At 32.7% G+C, this 22317-nt stretch overlaps 1 protein-coding gene across 1 annotated transcript in view; it reads right to left on the reverse strand.

Annotated features, from left to right (window-relative positions):
• Positions 1 to 669: 669 nt before the first annotated feature.
• Pi3K92E (phosphatidylinositol 3-kinase 92E) overlaps positions 670 to 22317 on the reverse strand; it is a 40931-nt gene continuing 19283 nt past the window's right edge. The window contains exon 16 of the mRNA XM_069827714.1: positions 670 to 21610. Within this exon, the coding sequence (XP_069683815.1) occupies positions 21482 to 21610 (129 nt within the window). The 3' untranslated portion in view covers positions 670 to 21481. The remainder of the gene's footprint in view (positions 21611 to 22317) is intronic.

Below are 22317 nucleotides of genomic sequence, written 5' to 3' on the forward strand. Positions count from 1 at the left end.
CCAGTCCTTGGTTCAAAGTACTGTTTGCTTCCCATTTCTTCAGCTGAAAGTCAAACTGAAATCTCTCAAACCAATAGTCAGGAGATAGTATTGCAATAATAGAGTTATGATTTAATGAGAACAGCACACAGCTGTTCTGACCACTACAAATAATACAACATTTTCCCAAAACATTTTTTGTGAGATTTTTTTCCACTCTTCAGCAGTTTGTCTCTAAAACTCTTTCCTCTCGAAAGAGGGAAGCACAGTCAGTCAGCTGCGATACTTTTCTGATAGGTGGCCGGCCTGTCATGGAAAGTGAGATGACATACAAAATTATGTTATGAAGGATTGGGAAGAAGTCAGTCGTGGCCTTGTAATTGTTACTATTTCAGCTTTTGCCTGGAGTGTCTGCAAAGTCAGGACAGCAAGCTGGTCACTGGAGTCGAATCCCGGACCTCCCAAATATAAGGCAGAATTGTTAACTACTACACCATCGCGCTTGAGTTCCCAAAGTTAAAATTAATTATATCTTGCTATAATCCTTATACATTTCTGCAATCATTTAGATATTCCAAGCAAATTAGTGCACATTACTTATAATTAAGCATACATACACATATTTGCAAAGAAATGACGACTTTAGACAACAAAGCATATTATAATATGAGGAGGTAAAACACAAAGGACTGACAGTTCAGTGCTATTTTATTTGATCATGGAAAACATATATTTACAATATTCACAAATGTTATCCATATGACATTAACAAATTATGTCTGATGGATATTCATAAATGATGGTTGTACAATATATAGCAATGATGTTTTATGGATGTTGATAAATACTGTACCAGGACATTTGCGACTTATACCCAAAAAGATACATTCAAGTATCCTGGGTAATGGGCATCTATTCTGTCATTATACAATGACATCACAGAATACCTATGAATCACATTTATACATAATTAATGGCATCAAAAGACATCCAAGGTGTCAAAATAAAAAAAAATCCTATACTTTACTAACAAATACTGGTATACTCAAATTCTGATTTTACTTTAATTAACAAAGTCTTTCTTGAAAATCAGTTTCATGACACGTTTCAAATCTGTGATATGATCTTTCACTTCATAACTATGAACACGAGCTATGTCATAAAATATATTTATGTAGTAATAAAAATAAGGTGTAACGAAAGAGGGAACATAACAACGAATCATTTTTGTTTTATAACTTGGCACTGTTTTAAATTGTGATGAAGTATATGAAGAAATATCTTCTTACACTATCTGTTCATTAAAATGTCAATACAAGATTGTCATGAAGGATAAAAGCAGCAAAGTTGTCGCAATCCATCTGCAAACCTCATAGTATTTCCGAAATAAGTACAGTATGTGTAGTCTCTCAAGTCAAAAACGTAGTAGATAGGAATTAAGAATTCTTGGAAGGAATTCTCTGTTCGTATTTAGATTGTCATTCCACCTTCAATATGACACTCCATATTGGGGAAGTTCTGTACATTTAAAGACCTTCATTATTTCGACCCATCAACTTTAAAAACATACGTTTTTTCTTCACTGGTCTAACTTATATTTCTGTGCACTTATATGTGAAACACTCAATGTAATGAGATGCTAATTCATGCATCATTATTAGCAAGCATCATCGCAGCCAAATGTCGTTAGTTCCTGCAAATCATCAGATTATCATATAACATGCCACATATTTTATAGACTCATGAATCAATGGTAAATTGGTTTATATTCAGAACAAGAATTCATAAACCAACTGGATATTTTTCTGCAGAAACAAACACAGTACTGGAATTGAGAAAAATAGACCTAGTTAAATTTCAAGCTCAATAAAAAATACGCATTCATAGATAACTTGTATATTATCGAGCACCCTTACAAAATCAGTTCAATTCCGAAAGAAATGAGAGTTCAAAATATAGAATGAATTTAAAGAATTATACTTATGTTGGTTGACTCAGTTATAACAATGGTTTGATTAAGCTTAATGCCTTTCTTTAGAATGACATTCATATAGTTATGAATTTTTGGTATGAAAATTAAGCCTCACCATACTTTCTGATTACAAGACGCGCTTTTTCTACATAAAACATGCCTGTGCATCTTTTAGATCGAAGATACCCATGTTAACAATTTTTAGGATCCATTTTCATATCTCTGTTACTATTTTTATTGTTATTTAAAAGGAAAGCGCTATGGTTCAAAAGGCAACAATGGATTTTCATTCGAATAATTTGTAAAGTCAAGTATCTACCATTGGGTAAAAAATAAAGTTCACATAGTCGTTGCACTGAATTTGTTTCTAACCTGGATCAAAGAACGCGGTTTCTTTGTGCCTACTTGTTGATAGTGATTATTTTTGGTATTCTTTTAATGTTCTCTGCTCCAATAGATGACATTTAATTATCTAGTTCACATGAATTACAAAGCTAACTGCTTGCAAAAATGAGTGTGCCCATTCTACAAGTATGCTGCAGATTACACAATATCAAACTACAGATTCTAGTGTTGAGTGCCTTGATAAGGGGTAAAGTTCCGATAGTGGTAGTGATTTTGAAGTTCCAGTAAGTAACAAATGTGAGTTTTCTTATTAATTTTTTTTTTAACTGTTCTAATTTTAAGTGTCTTAGACATAGAAACACAACGTAAATATTACAATTTAATTCTACTGTAAAAGACCCAGAAAAATTATATTACAAATACCTACTATTAAATATATCTTACCCACTTAAAATATGAATACGTGCACAAAAAAATGTTATAATTAACACTGTTAAAATAAAGTAATTTTATTTATTCTTGAAAAGAATTGAGCTATAATAACTGTTCCTGGCATATTAATTGAAATTCAGACATTTTCAACTATATTTTAAAATTTGAAGTATATTCAATTCCATGTGGCATATGTTCTTGTTCCACATAATTATTATAATCTCAATTTCGAGGAAAACTGTTTTCATCACTTGGAAAACCTGGTGTTATAAAAAAACTCTTTTAACTTTCTGGACACTTATTGTAAAGTAATTGCATTATTTCATATTGCACTAAGAGAGAAAATTGTCAGAGTATTTACATAGAGTCTCTTTAAAAGAAGACTTTTGAATCACCCTGTGTCTTGCCAATCTGAAGGCAGAAATTCCTCACAAGTGTCAGAACATAAAAGTTTAAAATTCTGAATTTGACGCGAAGTTTCAAACAATTAATTGCAACCAGAAAATGGGAGACGTGAATGAAGGTAACCAATTAATTACCTAACGATACTTCTATGTTCCAGAGGTTGTTTTCTCAATATGGTAATAAAGGAACAAACGTTATAAAGAAAGTTGTAAAATAGCACTTACAGAAAACCTGTGCTGCGCTACTTTTTCCACAAAAGACCTTGCACAATTTCCCTGGGACTGGAGTTCAGTCTCTCTGATGAAAAATTGTCAACTAATTAAGCTGTTAGCTAGGAAACGAGAGATGAAGATTTCGTTGTTTTCATTCTGATGCTCTGAATGTCTTCTTGTCGAACATACAGTTTACTGCACCTTACTTATATATTTTGCCATTTGAGACAAGTTAAGTTTCAAGTTAAATAAGTTATATTTTGAAATATTCTACATTAAAATCTCATATACGTTACTGTTTGACTAAGGTATGTATGCACTCGATAGCATTTACATACATTTTAAGAACCGGAACTTCCCAAGGTCATAAAATTAGGTTATGAAATAAAGAGAAAACTAATCTGTTTGAAAAGGAAAAGTCATGAAATTTACATTACTTTGACATTACTTGATATTTTAAAATTATGTACATTTAATCAATTCCATAGGATTTTTTTTAAGAGATGAAAGTCTTGTATTTTGAATTTCTATATCGCATCCCAGTAAAATAGTCATAAGTTAACTCGAAAATTGTGATTTGTATAGATACAGTACCAGTATGCTATTTCCGAGTAAACTACTGTAACAAAAATATTTTAATAAATAGGTACCAAAACCTTTCACAATTTACTATTTTATTATTAGAATTTCATACATCCAACCAGTAAAACAGTGTTGGAAATTATTTACGAAAATAATATGTGATTTTTGACATATGACAGTATTAACTGGATGTGCGATAAGTGCACTCATCTTCAAATTATGAACAACTTATCCAAATCAAACCATGCGCCTAATTTATGGTATGTAAACGGAATACATTTCATTTGTATTCTTAATATTTGATACTCCAGTAGTGTTGTTTCTGGATATTGCTAAATTGTTAGTTCCACCTCTCTTCAAATTTAGTGATATTAAGAATTATTTAAAAAAACCTCTGAGACACATACAATACATAAATTTTCTTTACCACCGAACATTCTTCAGGCAGATAACATAATAATCACAATAATTTCAAAAGCCATTCTTTAGTACAGAAAAAAAAATGTTCATTTCATTTTTATCTCCTTTTTTGCTTGTTTAATTTTGGCATAACAATATCCACATTTCGTAATTATATTTTATAGAGTACAACCATGCTTCAAATACAGTTACATAACTATCAAAATTATGAAGTTGGTACAAAAAAATCACATACCCTCAACACAAAAAAAATTAATAGTTCAGTTTCCCTTACACAGCAAGTATTAATCCCATTTACAGTATGTGCAAACCTTTGGAGTTGGGAACTGGATGCTTTTAACAAGGTAGGCCTATTTACATTAAGCTTATAATAAGACTCTTAATATTCAGTAATAAATATGAAATAAATTCTATACGAATTATATTAAATTCACTAAGCTTTCAATTATTTCCCAATTAAATCTAAAAATTACAACTTTTAGTAAGGTTTATATTACTTATCATTAAGCATGGTTGGTTGTTTGGTCATCAGTGTCTCTATATGACAACTTAATATTTTCCTACACATTGCTAAAAGTAGAATTCATTATCTCCACTGAGCATAACAGCTGAATTTTTATGTGATCAAGCAATGGGCGGTAAATTTTACCTGCAACCCCTGCTTCTGCAGAAAGCCACACTTAAGTATTTTTATTCCCCTTAAAAACCCATCATCGTTGGGTGGGTTTGAATTGAAAATCTCCAATCTAATGGTAACTACTCGACAACTGAAGATCAGTAATTAAGCATGTTCATGCCTGAATCTGAAAGAATGATAATACTTTTTTTTTTTAAGAAAATACCATTACGATCCATATACTCTATATAAAAAAATAAATAATGTTCAGAAACTTTATGATTATCTTAAATAAATGTTTGAATAAGAAATTAAATTTAAAAACTATAAATATATACAGTAATAAAAAGTTTCTTGACAAATAATTTTGTCTCTTGAGACATGTAATGTAACACTAACTTCAAAGGTTTGCAAATGCTCTAAAATACATTTCTGCACATAAATAGAGACAAGGAAGTTGCTAAAATGGAGATACTGTGATACAGAAATCTATACACAATCTTTCAAAACAAATCATACAGAATTTGTTTCCCATTCTCATATAACCTGCAAATAACTGTAGCTTGAACACACTTAAAGCACATAAAATAACTTTTTAAATAACGTGATTTTGTAAATATGCAACAGAATATTCATTACCTTAAATTTAAGTAAACTAAACACAAAAATTAATATCAGTATATTATGAACAAAGTAATATGTCACTCGATTTAGTAGCGGAAAATAGTCCTCTGTTTAGGAAATATTCTTATGAAATATGTGACGTCCATTTTACTGTCATTCTGTCATGTGTATACAGAAAAGGCATCTTTAGTATTAGTTATGACACCCAAATATTAATTTATCTTTCATTCTACACGTGAAATGAAAAAGTTCACTACTCGAAATTGTAATTTTACAGCTCATTAAGCTTTACAAGGATTGTGATACTGCCTTTTCACAGTATTAACTATCTTTATGTATGCACACAACATGTCCATTTAAAAAGATATTAATTATTAATGATATTCGTAATGGGAAAATAAAGGTTAAGAATATATAATGATTTAATTCGAAGCAATTGAATAATCTGCACTATTTAGATACAGTAAAACCCCGTTTTAACATTCTCGTTTTTAAGGAATAATCTGTTAAGTCCCAGTCAAATTAAGAATAATGTAATTAATTTCCGCTTTTAAGGAAATTAGTTTATGATATGCTGTTTATGCATTGTTATAATGGCGACTAAATGGAGGAAATTAACTATCAGACGGAAAATGAAAATAATAGGGGATGTCGAGGTTAATCCTAAAATAACACTAAAGCATATGACAAAAAAGCATGGTTTGTCATTTGCCAACTGTTTCATTATGAGGAATAATGAAGAAGAAAGAAGAATTTTCTATGCCGAGTTTCAGTGTGGTTCTGGTTCAACAAATGGAAAATCATTTGTGCCTCACCATTTGAAGAGTCAGAAGATATTATAATGAAATGTATTGTAAATAATAATTGCAGGCCTAATTAAATCATTATGTTTAATACATTACACACATGTTATTACTAGTTATTTTAGCCTTTCCTTCCCATTTTATGTAAACCAAGAAAATATAATCCCTCAGATATTCGTTAAAAGGGAGTCTACTGTAATTTGAAATATTTTAAGTCATTTGCTTCATAGGCAAAGCAAGTGACTATAACTACAGTCTAGTATATATAGGCACGAAGCTCAATACGTAGGGAATATGACACCATAGATAGTTGCTAACCATTAGGATAGCTACTATCACCTCATTACAGACAATGCGAAATAATAGTACCAGCACAGTTTATTGTTCCTAGTACCCTCAACAACTCAAGCTTCGTGACTGTATATACTACTGTGCTATAACTGTAGAATAACACGATAATTTATGGGCGCATCATCACTTGAATGGCTATGCTGGAAGCTGAGTTCATATCTTGGCACATCCATGTGAAGTTTGAGGAACACAAAGACGATATTTGGAGTAGGTTTTCTGAGGACATTTTCCATTAATCATAATCACATGTGATACAGATACTGGTAGGGCCAGACATCTTGGCTGTTTGTTGAGTGGTGTAGAAGAGAAAGGGAAGACTCAGTGCGCATGCATCTCAACAGTTTTGAATCCATTATAAAAACATTGCCACATCGAGAACTACTGTATGCGTCAGATGAAAGTGACTCTACAAAAGGCAACAGGAAGAGCCAGGCATTATACTGGTCTCAGCGTACGAACCACAAAGAACATCAGGCAAGAAAGAAAAGTTTAAGTACAGTTATTTATATTAATATTTACAAACTCTTGCACATTAGATAATTTTATTTCCAAATAAGTAATTATTTTAAAGGGCGAAAAAAATAACTTAAGTAATTACAGAAAATGTATTATAGTTATTATTAACACATAAGGAAACTGATAACCATTTCAGTATTAGGTTATGTTAATTTCTACACCGCAACTGACTTAATTGACACTTTTGTTGGCATTTAATCACCACAACGGAGGATTTAAAAATCTGTCTATAGGAAAAGGAAGTGGGGATACCTTTATTTACATGGAAAAGTTAGTTGTAGTGCAATCAATTTTTAACGAAAATTTAAATATTGCGTGTAAATAATTGATTAAATAGCGATCTTACTCGTGTTAATTACGTAAGCATATGTGGCTTACATAATTAACACGAGCAAGATCGCCATTTAATACATTATTTATATTCAAGTGTTAAAAGTAGTGTACGAAATATTCAACATGGATTATTGCATGTAGGCCATATTTCTTACAAGACATATCTCCTCAATAAAGGACTATTCGCACTCAAATATCAAAGTCATTTTTAATATAGAATCAATCTTCAGACAATATACATTGAAAGATACAACCTTCAGCATAACGTAATTATAGAAGTTGAATCTTGTATAACTCAAATATTCTCGTTTTTAAATACAAAACTCATATACAGATACATCCAATCTCATATGTTGCCAGAACAGATATAGGAAGCCATATTTGTGTACTATGTAGGACTCTCAACAATGGACAGTGAAAAAACATGTCCATGCATATACTATTATATGTAAATAAAATTCATTCTGCCTCTTCTGAAAGCAATTATCTCATGATTAACGCCAAAACCACCTCTATGTATTTCTTTATTCAAATTTTAATTATTTTTCATTCTTGGATACACCATAAAACTTCCATAATTACTGAACAAGTAATAACTGACTTACTGTGTTCATATTATGGTAAAGCAGTTATTACTTGTTCAGTGTTTAATTATGTGTTAAAGCAGCATGGTGCAAAATATTTTTAATCCATTTTAAATACATCAGATAATTACTTTGCAGTTATAAGCTGTGTTGTAAGATACTAAAAAAATATTGCTCACATTCTGACTTCAGCAATGTTTGGATGTTCAGAAAGGGACAAAACTAGAATCAGTTTACTAAACATTATCTGCAAATTATTAATTTTTTCTACATCTCCAATATAAAATATTCAACATGGCACTTATCTCTTTCTTAAAGCGGTATTATTAAATAACTTAATAAACATTTTGAAAGCAGAGCTCATCTGATGATGCCTTCAACTTTTTTATGCATATGGTAGAGTAGAAAGCAAATAAAATACTTGCATAATATTTATGTATTATTTTTTCCCTAAAAATGGTCATGAGTTTATGCAGCACAACTAATTCTGTAAGACAGAACCAGAGCTAGTTAATATATATTAAATTCACAAGCTGTGATCTTATAACATAAAAACTTCAACATAATGCTGATCACACATACACAAAAAAAAAAAATAAATAAATAATAATAATAACTGTATCAATTCGGCAAAGTAATTTAGAAACAATGGCACATAATTTTAACGAATTTCAGAGATATCATTTGTTGTCCAACTAATGGGGGGGGGGAGGGGGAGAAAAAAAAGCGAGTATCAAAATTACTCTGCATAGTTTAAAACTGAAGTTAAAAGTTGTCCTGACTAAGTAGCATGCCGCTGTACTATAACTGGTATTTGTAGTGCTGAAAAGAATTTGCGATGGTGCCAGTGTAAACTAACCCAATTTACTGTCATTATGGATAAAGGAAGCTTCTGATACTCTACTGCTAAACTACGGCTGTTTTCATTTCCAGTATGGAACCACAGAGCAGTTCTGGTCAGCTGACATGACAGTTGACTGACAGTCGCTAGCAAATGTTCCCATGTTATTAAGTCTTCTCATTTACTTTGATCAGCTTTCACGAAGTGTTCTCTACTTCGTGAGCTAATAGTTTTTCGACTTCTGTGACATTTCAGTTAATATCCAGTGCTATAACACAACACAAATACAAACTACAGTTGAATTTGGTTGTAGCGACACTTTGGCTACAGCAACGGTCATTAAAAAGTACAGCTTTTATCTGTTTTAAGCAAACGTGATTTACAATTTTTTTAGTAGGAATATTCCATTATACAATGGTTTTCCTTCTGCCCAAATCAAACTGCTGTCTCCAAAAGTCTCTGTACACAGCATCATCATCACATAGTCCTTTTCCCTGCATGCTTCATCGAACCTCATCCAACCAACATTCTCGTAGTCTACCCCTTCCTCTTGTCCCTTCCACCGCCCAATTGCTATGTCGTCTTAAAATATTCTGTCCGGCTTCGTCAAGTTTGGGTCTTTTAGCAATTAGAGCCTTTTCACACTAGGACACCAGTGACGGTCACAAGTGACTGTCACTGATAGAGATACATTCGTTTGAATTGGAGCATTCATACCAGGACACTGCAGTGTCTGACTCAGTCACAGTGACACAACAGTGACTTGCCCTCTTCACATGTGACGGACAAGGTCACTGTGTCCAGACCAGTCACTACCCGAAATTCATTTCTTTGAATTGGAGTGTTCACACTGGGACACCAGTCACAAGACATAGCTTGCAGATTGCCAACAAAACACTCACTGAGCACAGTGAAACTAGTCATAATCCAGCCATGAGTATAGATTTGATTAACACAAGATTTTATAAGTGAAGTAGAAAGTCGACCTGATATTTGGGATATCAAAAGCGATGACATAGCAATAAAGTGATGAAAACGAATGCTTGGCAAGAAATTATAGCTAAGTTTGTGCCTGATTTCAAAGAGAAAAGTATGGATGAAAGAAACAAAATTTGTACCTAAGTTGCATATTTTCTTTTCCACTGTAAAGAATTGTACATAACATTTGACGTGATGCTAAAGTAACTATATATGGCAATTCATTCATTCATACTGTTCTGCCCAAGGGCAGGTCTTTCTCTGCAAACTCAGCATTCTCCAGTCTTTCCTATTTTCTGCCTTCCTCTTTGTCTCCTCATACGATCCATATATCTTAATGTTGTCTATCATCTGATATCTTCTTCTGCCCCAAACTCTTCTCCTGATCAACCATTTCTTCCAGTGCAGCCTTCAGAAGACAGTTTCTTCTCAACTAGTGACCCAGCCGATTTCTTTTCCTCTTCCTGATCAGTTTCAGCATCATTCTTTCTTCATCCACTCTTTCCAAAACAGCTTCGTTTCTTACTCTGTCTGTCCATTTCACATGCTCCATCTTTCTCCATATCCGCATTTCAAATGCTTCTATCCACTTCTCTTCACTTCGTCATAATGGCCATGTTTCTGTTCCATACAATGCTACACTCCACACAAAGCACTTCACTAATATCTTCCTTATTCTTTCTCCAGAGATCTGCAGATGGGGGACAAAAGCTAATTGGGATTTCCTGGTCTTTGTTCAGGTAAAAAACCCTGATAGAACTAATATTTAACCCTTGGGGTGAATTTCGGTGAAGTCCAGAGGGCCTAATTAATCAAATCCATTCTCCCACCTCCACGCTGGTGTCCCCTGGGATCTTTTAAGATGCGAAAGAGAAAGTGGTGTGTGGAAAGCAATGGGAAGCTCCAGCATTTATCTGTCCCAAGAAAAACTGCAAACATATGGCAATATGGTTTGTAATTGTTACCATACTAATTTACAATGGAAAGTTATATTTAACAATACATAGCATTTAGCATTGAACTACGAAGATACACATCACAAATATGACAGAAAAAAGAAACTTAAATTAAATATTGACATGTAGGAACCACAAATGTTCACATAACATTTCTAGTAATCTTTGTTATAATTTCCGACAGCACATGAAGAGCAACGATGAACTTATCAGTCATTTTTATAATATTTTAAAATATATAATATACTATTACCAGTTAAAATCTGTAAAATATGCTGAAAATAAAATAAAATAATATCACAGTACCTTAAAGTAAGAGAAAGTTTTTCATCTGGTGAGATAGCTTTCCTTATTATCGTGTCCATCCCTGTGATTTCCTCTTTCACATTTTTCTAGTAGTTCATCAAATGAAGTTTTTGACATTCAGAAGTACTGAAACAATTTCTGTCATCTTGTCTCTGGTCGTCATACAGAGTGTAAAACAAGCCTTTCTCCAGCCGATCACATAGCAGTGGATGTCTGGGTAATGAACGTTTTTTTTTCATTCTCCTCCTGTTCAATAGCAGTAACAACAAAAGGTTCTCGCTCGAATCCATTTTACTAACTAATCACAAACTGTTTTATCAGAAGCTACTAACTACTCAGTTGACAATACTAGCTGTGTTCGACACCAGTGACCCACGAGTGTTCACTGCAAACACTTGTGACCGTCACCCATGGCCGTCACCGGTGTCCCAGTGTGAAAAGGACCTTAAACATTTTAATGTAGAATGAGGACCTGGCCCATTGCTACAACCCCCAATGTAAAGGACTGGATAATTTTTGACCAAAGTTTTCTCCCTCTAGCCTTTAGTGATCCAAAACTAAGCTACAAGTTGCTAGTTTTGGTCCACCTCGGGTATTTCCCCAGTACCACCCATATCTGGGAGACATTCTTCTATATACTATTTTTATAACTACATATTCTTAATTAGCAACTCATTTATAGACACACTTAGCAAGAATGTAAATTTTTAAAAACTTCACACTCTACGTACATTAAACAGAGATTGTTGCTGAGAGGAATTCACAGATAGCTGGTAATTTCTTTAGCGACCAATACCATTTCTAAGAAAATAGGATGGAGTGTGGTTAGGCCAAACTTTTTTGTCTGTCGTGCTAACAACTCTTTACAAACAATAGTGGGCCAAATTGTGTACTGTACTGTAATCCACATATTCAGTTCGGACTATAACTTCAGACTGCAAACAGGTACAGTACAATGGAGAAGTGAGCAAAAATAAGACAAGTTTTAACTGTGAAAGATAAAGTTGATGTTATAAAACAAATCGAGAGTGGTAAGAAGAAAGCTGTTGTGTGCTGTGTTGGTTTGGTTAAGGAAGAAAGAAGATTGATTTATTGATGCAGTATTTTGTAAAGCAGAAGCAGAAAAAAATTACACACTTCTTCAACCTACAGTACATTCTTAATTGTGAATACTTTATGTATTTTAATTACTGCAATGGTACTTTACATCGTTTTTCATTATTTTCTACAATCTAGTACTGAACTTTTTATTTTTCAAAATACTACAAAAAAAAAGTGATGTAAATTATTTTAAAAAGTTGTAATACTGTAGACCTATATAGAATTACAAATTAAATTATAGTAGTGTACAAAATAAGTAATATTGTGAATGTATTTGAATTCCATTTACTGTATTTATTTTTTTATATTAACATTCATTTACTGCTACATCATTTTCTTTAGTCCCTTTGATGACACTATAACAAAGTTCAACTGTATAACTGGTGGTTGTTTACAATGCTTCACAATGACCATAAAACAGATAGACAATGAATTTTTGCCAGCCAGTAAGACAGAAAGAATATGGCAAAATCGAACTTCATGCAGGAGAGTCACGAAATAAAAACGTCACTATTATAGTAATTAAAACATTTCACTCACCAGTATCACTACTGACTGTACAATAATGAAGAATCTCACACTTCCATTCCCCCCACCCAAGATAGTGAAACTACTAGGGCCACAACCCAGTCATCGACAGTAAAGTATCTATGGATATGGTATTTAGTGTACAGGAGGACAGTACCTTGGCTCTACAAGGATGTTATGATCAGCACTATGTCATGCGAAAAACCCGATTTTCGAGTTTATAGAAGGCTAAGAGAAACCTTGAGTCATTATGGAAATTGTAGCGAAATTAAACATTTATTCCATCTCCACTTATGCCTGAATCCAGGCTTTCTCAGTCTATAGGCTATCACTCTACTGACAGTCAATTTGGTTCCACAGATAATACAGATAAAAATCCTAAAATGTAAGAGCTTTCTATCATCCAAATATACGACTTTAAGAGGACATGTCTGTGAAAATAAAATTCCCATGTTCCGTCTGAAAATTCAGCCTGTACTTGGTACTATTACAATCTCTGATATAGTCCGACCATTCCATCTATGCCCCTACACATAATGAGAATCAAGCCTTAATTAATTAAGGTAATTAATTTCCCTAACTGCATTATTTTCTTCCTCACACTACTCATAATATTAAGACTTCTTGCAGGATGCTTATAGTTACCAACCAGGATCGTAAAAATCAAATAAGGCAATGAAAAGGGCAGCTGCGATAACAGATGAATTAGTATTAAAATTACATACTTGATTAATATTTTTATGCAATTTATTTAGGAAACCGAGGAAGATTAATAAAGAAAATTGGGAGAGAGGGAATCTGTGTAGAAGATGAAAAGCTACTTCACCATGGGAGAATAGATCAAGAGCACCATTTCTGTGGATGATATGGACTGGTATATTTTAAGAAGAAAATAGTACAATTTTATACATTTCCAGAAAGAATTGCATATTTTAAAAAGAATGCTACTGCAAATGCAGGCTTGGCTACTGTTATAGCCTGGATGAGAAAGGAGGAGGTTACATGATATGTTTGTCCTGTGCTGTGGCATCGTGGTCTAAGGCATCATTTCTAGGACTCACGTCACAGAATGTGCACTGGTTTGAACGAATTTTCTCATGAAATTTTGGTCTGTGTATGGGACCGGTGTCCACCTACCATCATGTTGCACTTGGGAAGCTATGATAGGTAATGCAATCTGGTTATGACAACTGTTACAACAGCTGGGAAGGATCATCATGCTAACCACATGATATCTCAGTTTTGGTTGGATGATCATTCAACTCTGCTGAGGCATGTGGACGCGAGGCCAGCAGCCGGCCAGTCAGCCATGATCCCCAAAGGGCTGTTGTGCTGCAGATTTATTTATTTATTTATTCATTCTTTCGACTTTATGAATAAAGATTTCACAATCACTTTCCCAATGTAGTACAATAAAGTAATGGGATGAAAGAGAAGAAAAATAGAACAGATTCCTTTAATTAGATTTCCATTTCATCACTAAATATGTAATGCCACTCTACAATTGTTTCGAAATAATCATAGATGACCTGTAATGATTAACATATTATTAAAAAGTTGCACGATATTCAACTAGTATGATAAAGCAACTTGCGGAAATTTAGCAATACCCCTAGTCCTGTTAGGTTCATGTGATCTGATGTTTGACGCAGTGAGCAAAGACAAGCAAAGAGGTCTGAGTCAAGAGAATGAGTGGAGTGAGTGAGAACATTAGTCTTGCCAATAACAACTAGTGCCAAAGGGGCACAGATACTGGTCGAACAATAGTAATTCATATTTGATTGTATACCAGTTAACACTAAGTAAAACACTGAAAAGATTTTATTACATGGGAAAATAGTTTATCGTAAGGTAATATTTCTGTTACATAAAAACAGAGTCTTCCATTGCTCAGTGTTAAGCAACACAACTTACTGCCCTATAGAGTTCTGAATACAGGGACACTATTAACATGTCACTGTAATTTATTACATACAAATTCTTAGGCATAAATTCATACAAAAATAATTCACTGTCCTTCCAATATGGCACCACTAGTATAATCTGGCATCATATGAACATTATGAGCCAAGAAAATTACAATACCGTTGTATCTCTTGACAGTTATTGCAGAAAAAAAAAAGAACAGAAACTTTCACTTTGACCCTGATGACTACAAAAAATAAATACAAGTGTACATTTCAGTAGAAAAACACATATGTTTACTGATACACAGAAAAGAAGTTACAACACTTCCTGGGATTAATTATTAAATCTAAAATATAACACGTGTTTGAAGATAGTGATGAGAAATTTCTTGAATGGGAAATATGGCAGAATTTTTCATAAACTCAATGAAACAGACTTACAATCTCATTAGCGTGTACAGAATACACGAAATGTTAAGAAGGCTCGCCAAGAAATCTGCAAAAATTTTTATCCCACTCTCGTAAATTGTACTAAAATATATGAAAATATACCGTTTTTCATAGATTGTGGTCAAAAGGAAATATATTACAATCAGGACAACTAGCTGAAATTTTAAACAATGAAGACTTGGCAATCTATAAGCATTTTTTTTTTCGTTTATGTGATTTTATTAACAACATTAACAAATAACCTACAGACATACTCTATTATCTTATATAAACTTAAAAAAAGAACAAAATAATACAAACTGTGCATCCATATTGATGTGCTCTATATGAAAATAAGTGTATCTTTTACACACATGCAATCTCTTTCATCTTGAGTCAATAAACTTAAACAACGTTTGTAACTTTTTAGAGTACCTAATATAATGTATTGGTGGTGATCTAAAGTTATACTTGATTCCTTCATATAAACAATAGACGGAAGTTAGCACTAATCTAGAGTGATAAAGGTTGAGGGGACATTCTTTCATATTTTCTATAAACGTGAAAAATTAGAAGAAATTAAAGTTTCAAATTCCAGATAAATGTATTTGCTTCATTCACATGCCAAAAACTGTGAAAACCTTAGTTGTATTTTCAGAAGTAAGGAACTCGTACAACATTTTTCAGTTTCTACACAGTGCAGAAAACAACCAAGATTACATATTGACTCCATTATCAGAAAAGGCAAGAGACACCTATCTACTGAATCAGTTACTTCTTCCTTCCCTCGTCTGCGATCGAGCTGATATATAACTTTATGACGGGATGCCAAAAGCCATAAATTTTGTACTACGTTGAAATGTGGAAATCTTCCAAAATCATCAGATCAGACCTCTTTTGAAAAGCAGTACGTGAATAGATTCTGTAAAGCAATAAAATAATCATTTACCAATACAAACTGAAAGATACCGTACAACAAACGGTTTTAAAAAATAGCTTATAACCGAGAACATTTTTTGTCAGGATGTTGCAGCATGTGTTTTTGACACAGCTGTCCGCGATTTCTTCACTTCTTATCCAATAACCTTATAGACCAAATCATAAACATTTTGTTTTGGATTGCTATAGGCAAAAAGGATGTGAAATATCTCACAAGTTCACAGAAGTTGCAGTGTTCAAATGTAACTTGTAAGATGTAACAACCTCTCTGTCGTGTAAGGTGTGACACAATCAGTTTGGTTTTCTTAAGGATGGATAAAAAGTTTAATTTTAAATACTATTAAGTGATCAAGAAAGTTCGTCCAGTTTTTACATTATTGGTAATGCCTAATTATAAGATAAGGTCACCTAAACTTATGATCTGAAACAATTGTAGATGTTACTTTATTATTTCTCAAATAATACTGAAAGTGCACTTTTAGTGCGTGTAAGTCAATGACAAAATGGTTGTATTTAAGAATATAATATGAACTTATTTACTTTACAAGCTCAAATATGGACTAAAGCAGCTGAAGCTGCTCGAAAGATATGTCTTGTCTTTGGTGAAGAAGCACCACATGAAAGAACAGTACAAAAGTGATTAAAGAAATTTAAAGATGGGGGATGAATCACTAAAATATCCTCCTTGAGAGAGACGAACTATCATCATTGCTGATGATAAAATAAAGGCTGCAATCGAGAGTAATCCGAAGCAAACATGTTAAGAACTTGAGGGAGATTTCACGTCAATTATGAAACGAATTAGCAAATAGAACGGGAAATGTATATAATATTTGAAAATGTTTTGGATATTATCTGATTGATCAACACAAAGAGCAGTGACTAGCAGTTTGTTTTTCACTGCTTACTTTTACTGTCACGAAGTTTTACTCAGCTGTGTGCTGACTTGTGATGAAACATGAATTCATTAAAATAATTTCCTTGGAGATGCACAGCTACATAATGTCTAAACATCATCTGAGACAATAAAAAATTTTGCTGAGTATTTGGGGGATTTCAGCAGGAATCGTCTATTATGAGCTTCTGCCTTAGGGACAAACTATCACTGAGATAAATATAAAGCGAATAATAAAGAAAAAAATTAATGAAAACTGTAAACTTAAGGAACTTTTGGAGAATTCTAATCAAGTTCCTGAACTGCTTCGTAAAACTGCTGTTGCCATGTTTCAGCTTTTTACTGGACATGATTGTCTCGGCAAATATCTCCATAGAGTAGGCATATTTGCAACACCACATTACTCTCTTTGCCCTAAACATGAAGAAATGGACATGGAACATCTGAAGCATTGCACAGCACTCCAGAATTTTCAAGATATCACCTACAAATACTGGGAAGCAAGAAAGAGAATAACTTCACTGTTAACTCTTCAGCATTAGATGCATACCTACATACATAGTGCATCTTCCACACTCTCTCGGCCTATTGTTGTGGAATGTTGCGTTTTAAGTGGAGAATTAATCACTACTATTATGAAAAACAGGATTTTATAAAAGTATCTGTTATTGTGGAAGCTTTCTGGATACTTGCTGACAACCAATGTTTCAGAGCTACATAATGACCAGAACCATTATAGAAAAATGTTTACCTTTGCAAAATAGTTCTTGGTAATAGGTTTTTCCCTTTCCTTACTTTTCGTGGTAAGAGAATGCGGATGCTTTAGCAAAGAAAGGCAGCACTGCTACTTACAGACTTGTCACTAAATCTACCTATTACTCTGTGAAAAGATTTATTAAATCTACATACTTAGACTTCAACAAACAAAATTTGATAACACAATCTCAAGGGAAAAAATGGAACTCTCTGCATCATAATCCACAGTCGATTTCTGATTTACCACACAAATCGTCTGTAGCTGCATTTAGATTGGCAACAGGCCATGACTGTTTGGCCAAGCATCTGCATAGAATTGGAATATATCAGTCCCCTAATTGCCCATTGTGCAACTCAAATCAAGAAATGGATTCAGAACACCTCAAAATCTGTGCTTCAGTAGCTGACCATGACAATATCTTTGAAAAATATTGGAGTGCAAGAGATCAAATAACTTTATTGTCAAATGCCTGGCATTAGAAAATAACAACTTTTCTTGGTAATGTATCTCCAAAACGTTGAATGTCTCTACATCTATGACATGAGCAAATACTCAAAACATTCGAACCATGTTGGACACTGCAAGTCTAAAATAATACATAAGTATCTGCTATACTTCAAGTTCAATATTTCGGATAGGGGGGCATGTAAGGAAACTTAATTTTTAAAATTACCTTTTTTTTTTTTCCCCCTTCACTTCAATCTCATGGATTACTGATAAACAGCTCTTAAACGTTTCTCGATCATCCTCAACAACAACAGTTAGTACACGAAACTCAAAACATATAAATTGTAATACCATAAACGTTATTCATAAAAATAAATAAAAATATGTAGACTGAAACAAGGTACAAACAGTTTAAACATCTTATTAAAACAGGGCAATTCATAAAGTGTTGTAACGAAGTGTATCAGTACCCTAAAATTAATGTGTAATAATTCTTAACAGAAATGTGTAATATTAGAACACATCAGTGAATAGGCTCAAAAATATACATATGAAAAACAAAGTAATACGTGGAGTTCTAAACTCCACCAATTCTTTGCTTTTCAAATGTACTATAGTTTACATTTTAATGTGCGATTTAATATTTCCAGTTTTCATTTTATCTGAAGATATAAAATTAGTTTGTGCTTGGATTATTATGCACTATTCTTCAGGTTCAATGTCAGTGCAGGGTCATCACAATGTAAAATTGCAAATGGGTAAGTCACTCTGTTAATTCTTTATAGCACCAACAGTTTGTGAAAACTGCTGGCAGGATATCGACCAAACTTCAACAACATAAGAATGTGTTAACATCTTGCCACATTTTCACCATCACAATCAGTTTTAAGCAAGTTATTATATTACTGTCTTTCTGGAAAGGCCCTGTTATGGAATTTTAGCAGTGTACGTTTCACTTGCCTCATTTTGCAACGGTTTTTTATTATTCACAAACATGACACTTGCAATATGTAAATAAAAATTTCTAAGAGAAACAAATACAAAACTAGTCAGTTAATAATAATTATAATAATGATAATAATAGCACACACATTCACAAACAATACCTAGGAACTATTTATGATTTGTAAAATGTAATAATATCAACACAATTCACATACTACACACGCCAACTCTCTAGATTGGAGGCTGTAAGTGATACGTTTCCTTATCTTCCACTTCTCAAATAAGAATTTATGGGAGTTGACAAAACACTTAAATTTAGCACAGTAAAATAGGCAATTCAAAACACTTTGCTATAATTATTGCAACATTCAATACATATCAGGGAACAAATTAAATTTTTTGACTTGATATTTAGATTGGTTCTTAAGAAAAATTAATTAATAGTATTGAGGAGAAGATTGTGAGTCTTTCAACGTAGTAAGATATGATTTTCTCGCCTTGTTTCGTCCATTGTGTCTTGCTGCCCCAAAATACAGGACTTTATATAACGAACTCAACCCAGCAACGGTTTCCCCCTGTATTTCTGAAACGCTGGAGAAATCACATCCCAACACATGATTGAAAAACCCAAAATCATCTTCTCAACCCAATTACCGTAAAAGCCTGAAATTTTATGCTATCTGTAAACGTTTTATTCATATTTTCTTTCAGAATTTGTGAACGAACTGTTTAATTTAATGAAACTCTGTGCTGTCCCCAAAAATTGTGGTTTTATGGGTAATAATATAGTGTAGGTCCAATGAACTCATCACAGTTAACAAGTCATGTATTATACAGGATGTTCCAGTGATTTTGTTACAAACTTTTAGGGATGGTAGAGATTATCAATATAAACAATTTTCATATAGGAACCCAAGTCCGGAAATGTTCTGTTTGGTACTTACAAGCCCTGTTAAGTGTGATCAACAATGTTATGTTAAATACAATAAATAGGTTCACTACAACCTGCCTAAGCAAGAATATTAATAAATTAGTACTTTTAATTATAAAAGTAACAATTTGAAAAAAAAAAAAAAAAAAAAACTATTTTAGAAATTTATCAGTGTAAAGGATGACAAATCTCACAACTAATCAGTCTTAATCACATTAAAGTGATTCATCTGATAGTAACAGTGTTGAATTCAAGTTTACTTTTCATTATTACACAAACTTCCGCTATTTATGTGGAAGAGTTTACGAACTGTTTGCACTGAAGTCAGTATGAAAATTAATATGCATTTGAATACCTGTAATTATTCGATAAAGTTGCAAAATTGGCATTATTAAAATATTGTTGACTATCACTATGTAAAACTTTACAAAACCGTTTTATAAATAAAATACTACGTTTCATAACGAAATAATTCAATCATGGTACTATAAAACAAACTGTTTAGTTAATTCTCAATGGTACGACCAAACAAGCTTTATTAACATTTATAAATTGTTCAAATGCTAATTAATGAAAGAAACATTTGAAGTTATTATACATCTCACTTTACTTACGAAAAGTAGAATCATTTCCTTTATGCAGTGAAATTAAGCTTTAGGGAGCAAATGAGGTAAAAACGAAAGTGGGAGGGGAGAAACTATTTTCATCTTAGGTTCTTATTATAATAAATATTTCTTTAACGATTCGAATTTTGTCTTAAGTAATAAATAATATTAAAACATCTCATTACTGTGCATAAATTAAGTTCCAACTCCCAAACGTTTCTGCCTGACCACATCATGTAACATCAGTTATCAGTCCTTTGCTCTAGAAAACGAGATGGAAAATAAACAGAATAGAAGAAAATTGTAGATAATTTTCAAGGCCACAATCTTTACTTGTTCAAAGAGAAGTAAGAATTGTCTCATTTTCAAATTTCAAAAGCAAGTACTATATAAAAAAGAATTTTCAGAATGACATGAAATATTGTCTACTAAACTCATTCAGAGTATAAACAACATATTTCTGTATTTACATCCACATTCATTTCCAAGGCAAAGACTAATCTATTTCTGTGCATAGGTTTCAACTCCGTTTGATCAACTAACATAATGAACAGACAAAATAAATTTAAACTTTTCATGTATACGGCCTAGACTTTGATCGGAGTTAAAATCTAGCACAAATTGCTGCAAGTTATCTCACTTACCTCCTCTTCTTCAAGTCTGTCAACACACTCAACTTATTCTTACCCCATGACCAATACTGACTGTGTGATTTGTTCACCACTGGCTACTGTCTATTCAATTATTGCTTGTTGTTCTTGGCCATGTTATGTGATGCCCAGTTCAGTGAAGTCTTCCAAGAATTGCAGAGGGCCTCATCAAACTTGGACCGGAAATGTGTTAGGGCATCCTGTTCAGTCATCTCCATAACCTATAAGATTAAAATAGCATAATTTTATAATTAGAAGTTTTTAACTCACAGCAGTGAATTAAATATTTTTAAATCACTCTCTCCTTGACAACCTTGACAATAAAATCCATACGTACATTAATTTATTTATAACTTTTTCACAAACAACACAATACAAAGAAAAAGCTTACAATTTAAAATTAAATTTAGATACCAGTAATAGATAAAATACTATATACTACACAAGAGTTAACAGATTTTATGCGCTCATGGAAAATTATCACTAAACTTTCCAATTGTGGAAAAAATCTAATTTTACCCTCTTATATTATAAATTACTAATTAGCCAAGTGTAATATTAATATATAATGTTTTATCTTATCCTAGTAATTATTGTAATTATAAATAATCTATACTCCACAGTTCTTTTTCAGGGAAGACACTTGAAAAGCAGGACAATTTGAATAAATTCGGGACACCCTGACATAATTTTCAAGCAAATCCTTGCTTCTTCACTGTCATTTCTTTGTAATGTTTTCTTTTTTATTTATTTGGCAACAGCAAGATGGTATTTGGCGAGATGAGGCCGAGGATTCCCTGACATTTATCTTACAGTTGGGGAAAATCTTGGAAAAACCCAACCTAGTAATCGGCTAAAGAGAGAACTGAACCTATGTCAGAATGCAGCTCATTTTATTGAACATGATATGACAGTTTCATAAAAATTC

The sequence above is a fragment of the Periplaneta americana genome, chromosome 6, assembly GCF_040183065.1.
Source record: "Periplaneta americana isolate PAMFEO1 chromosome 6, P.americana_PAMFEO1_priV1, whole genome shotgun sequence".
NCBI classification, from domain to species: domain Eukaryota; kingdom Metazoa; phylum Arthropoda; class Insecta; order Blattodea; family Blattidae; genus Periplaneta; species Periplaneta americana.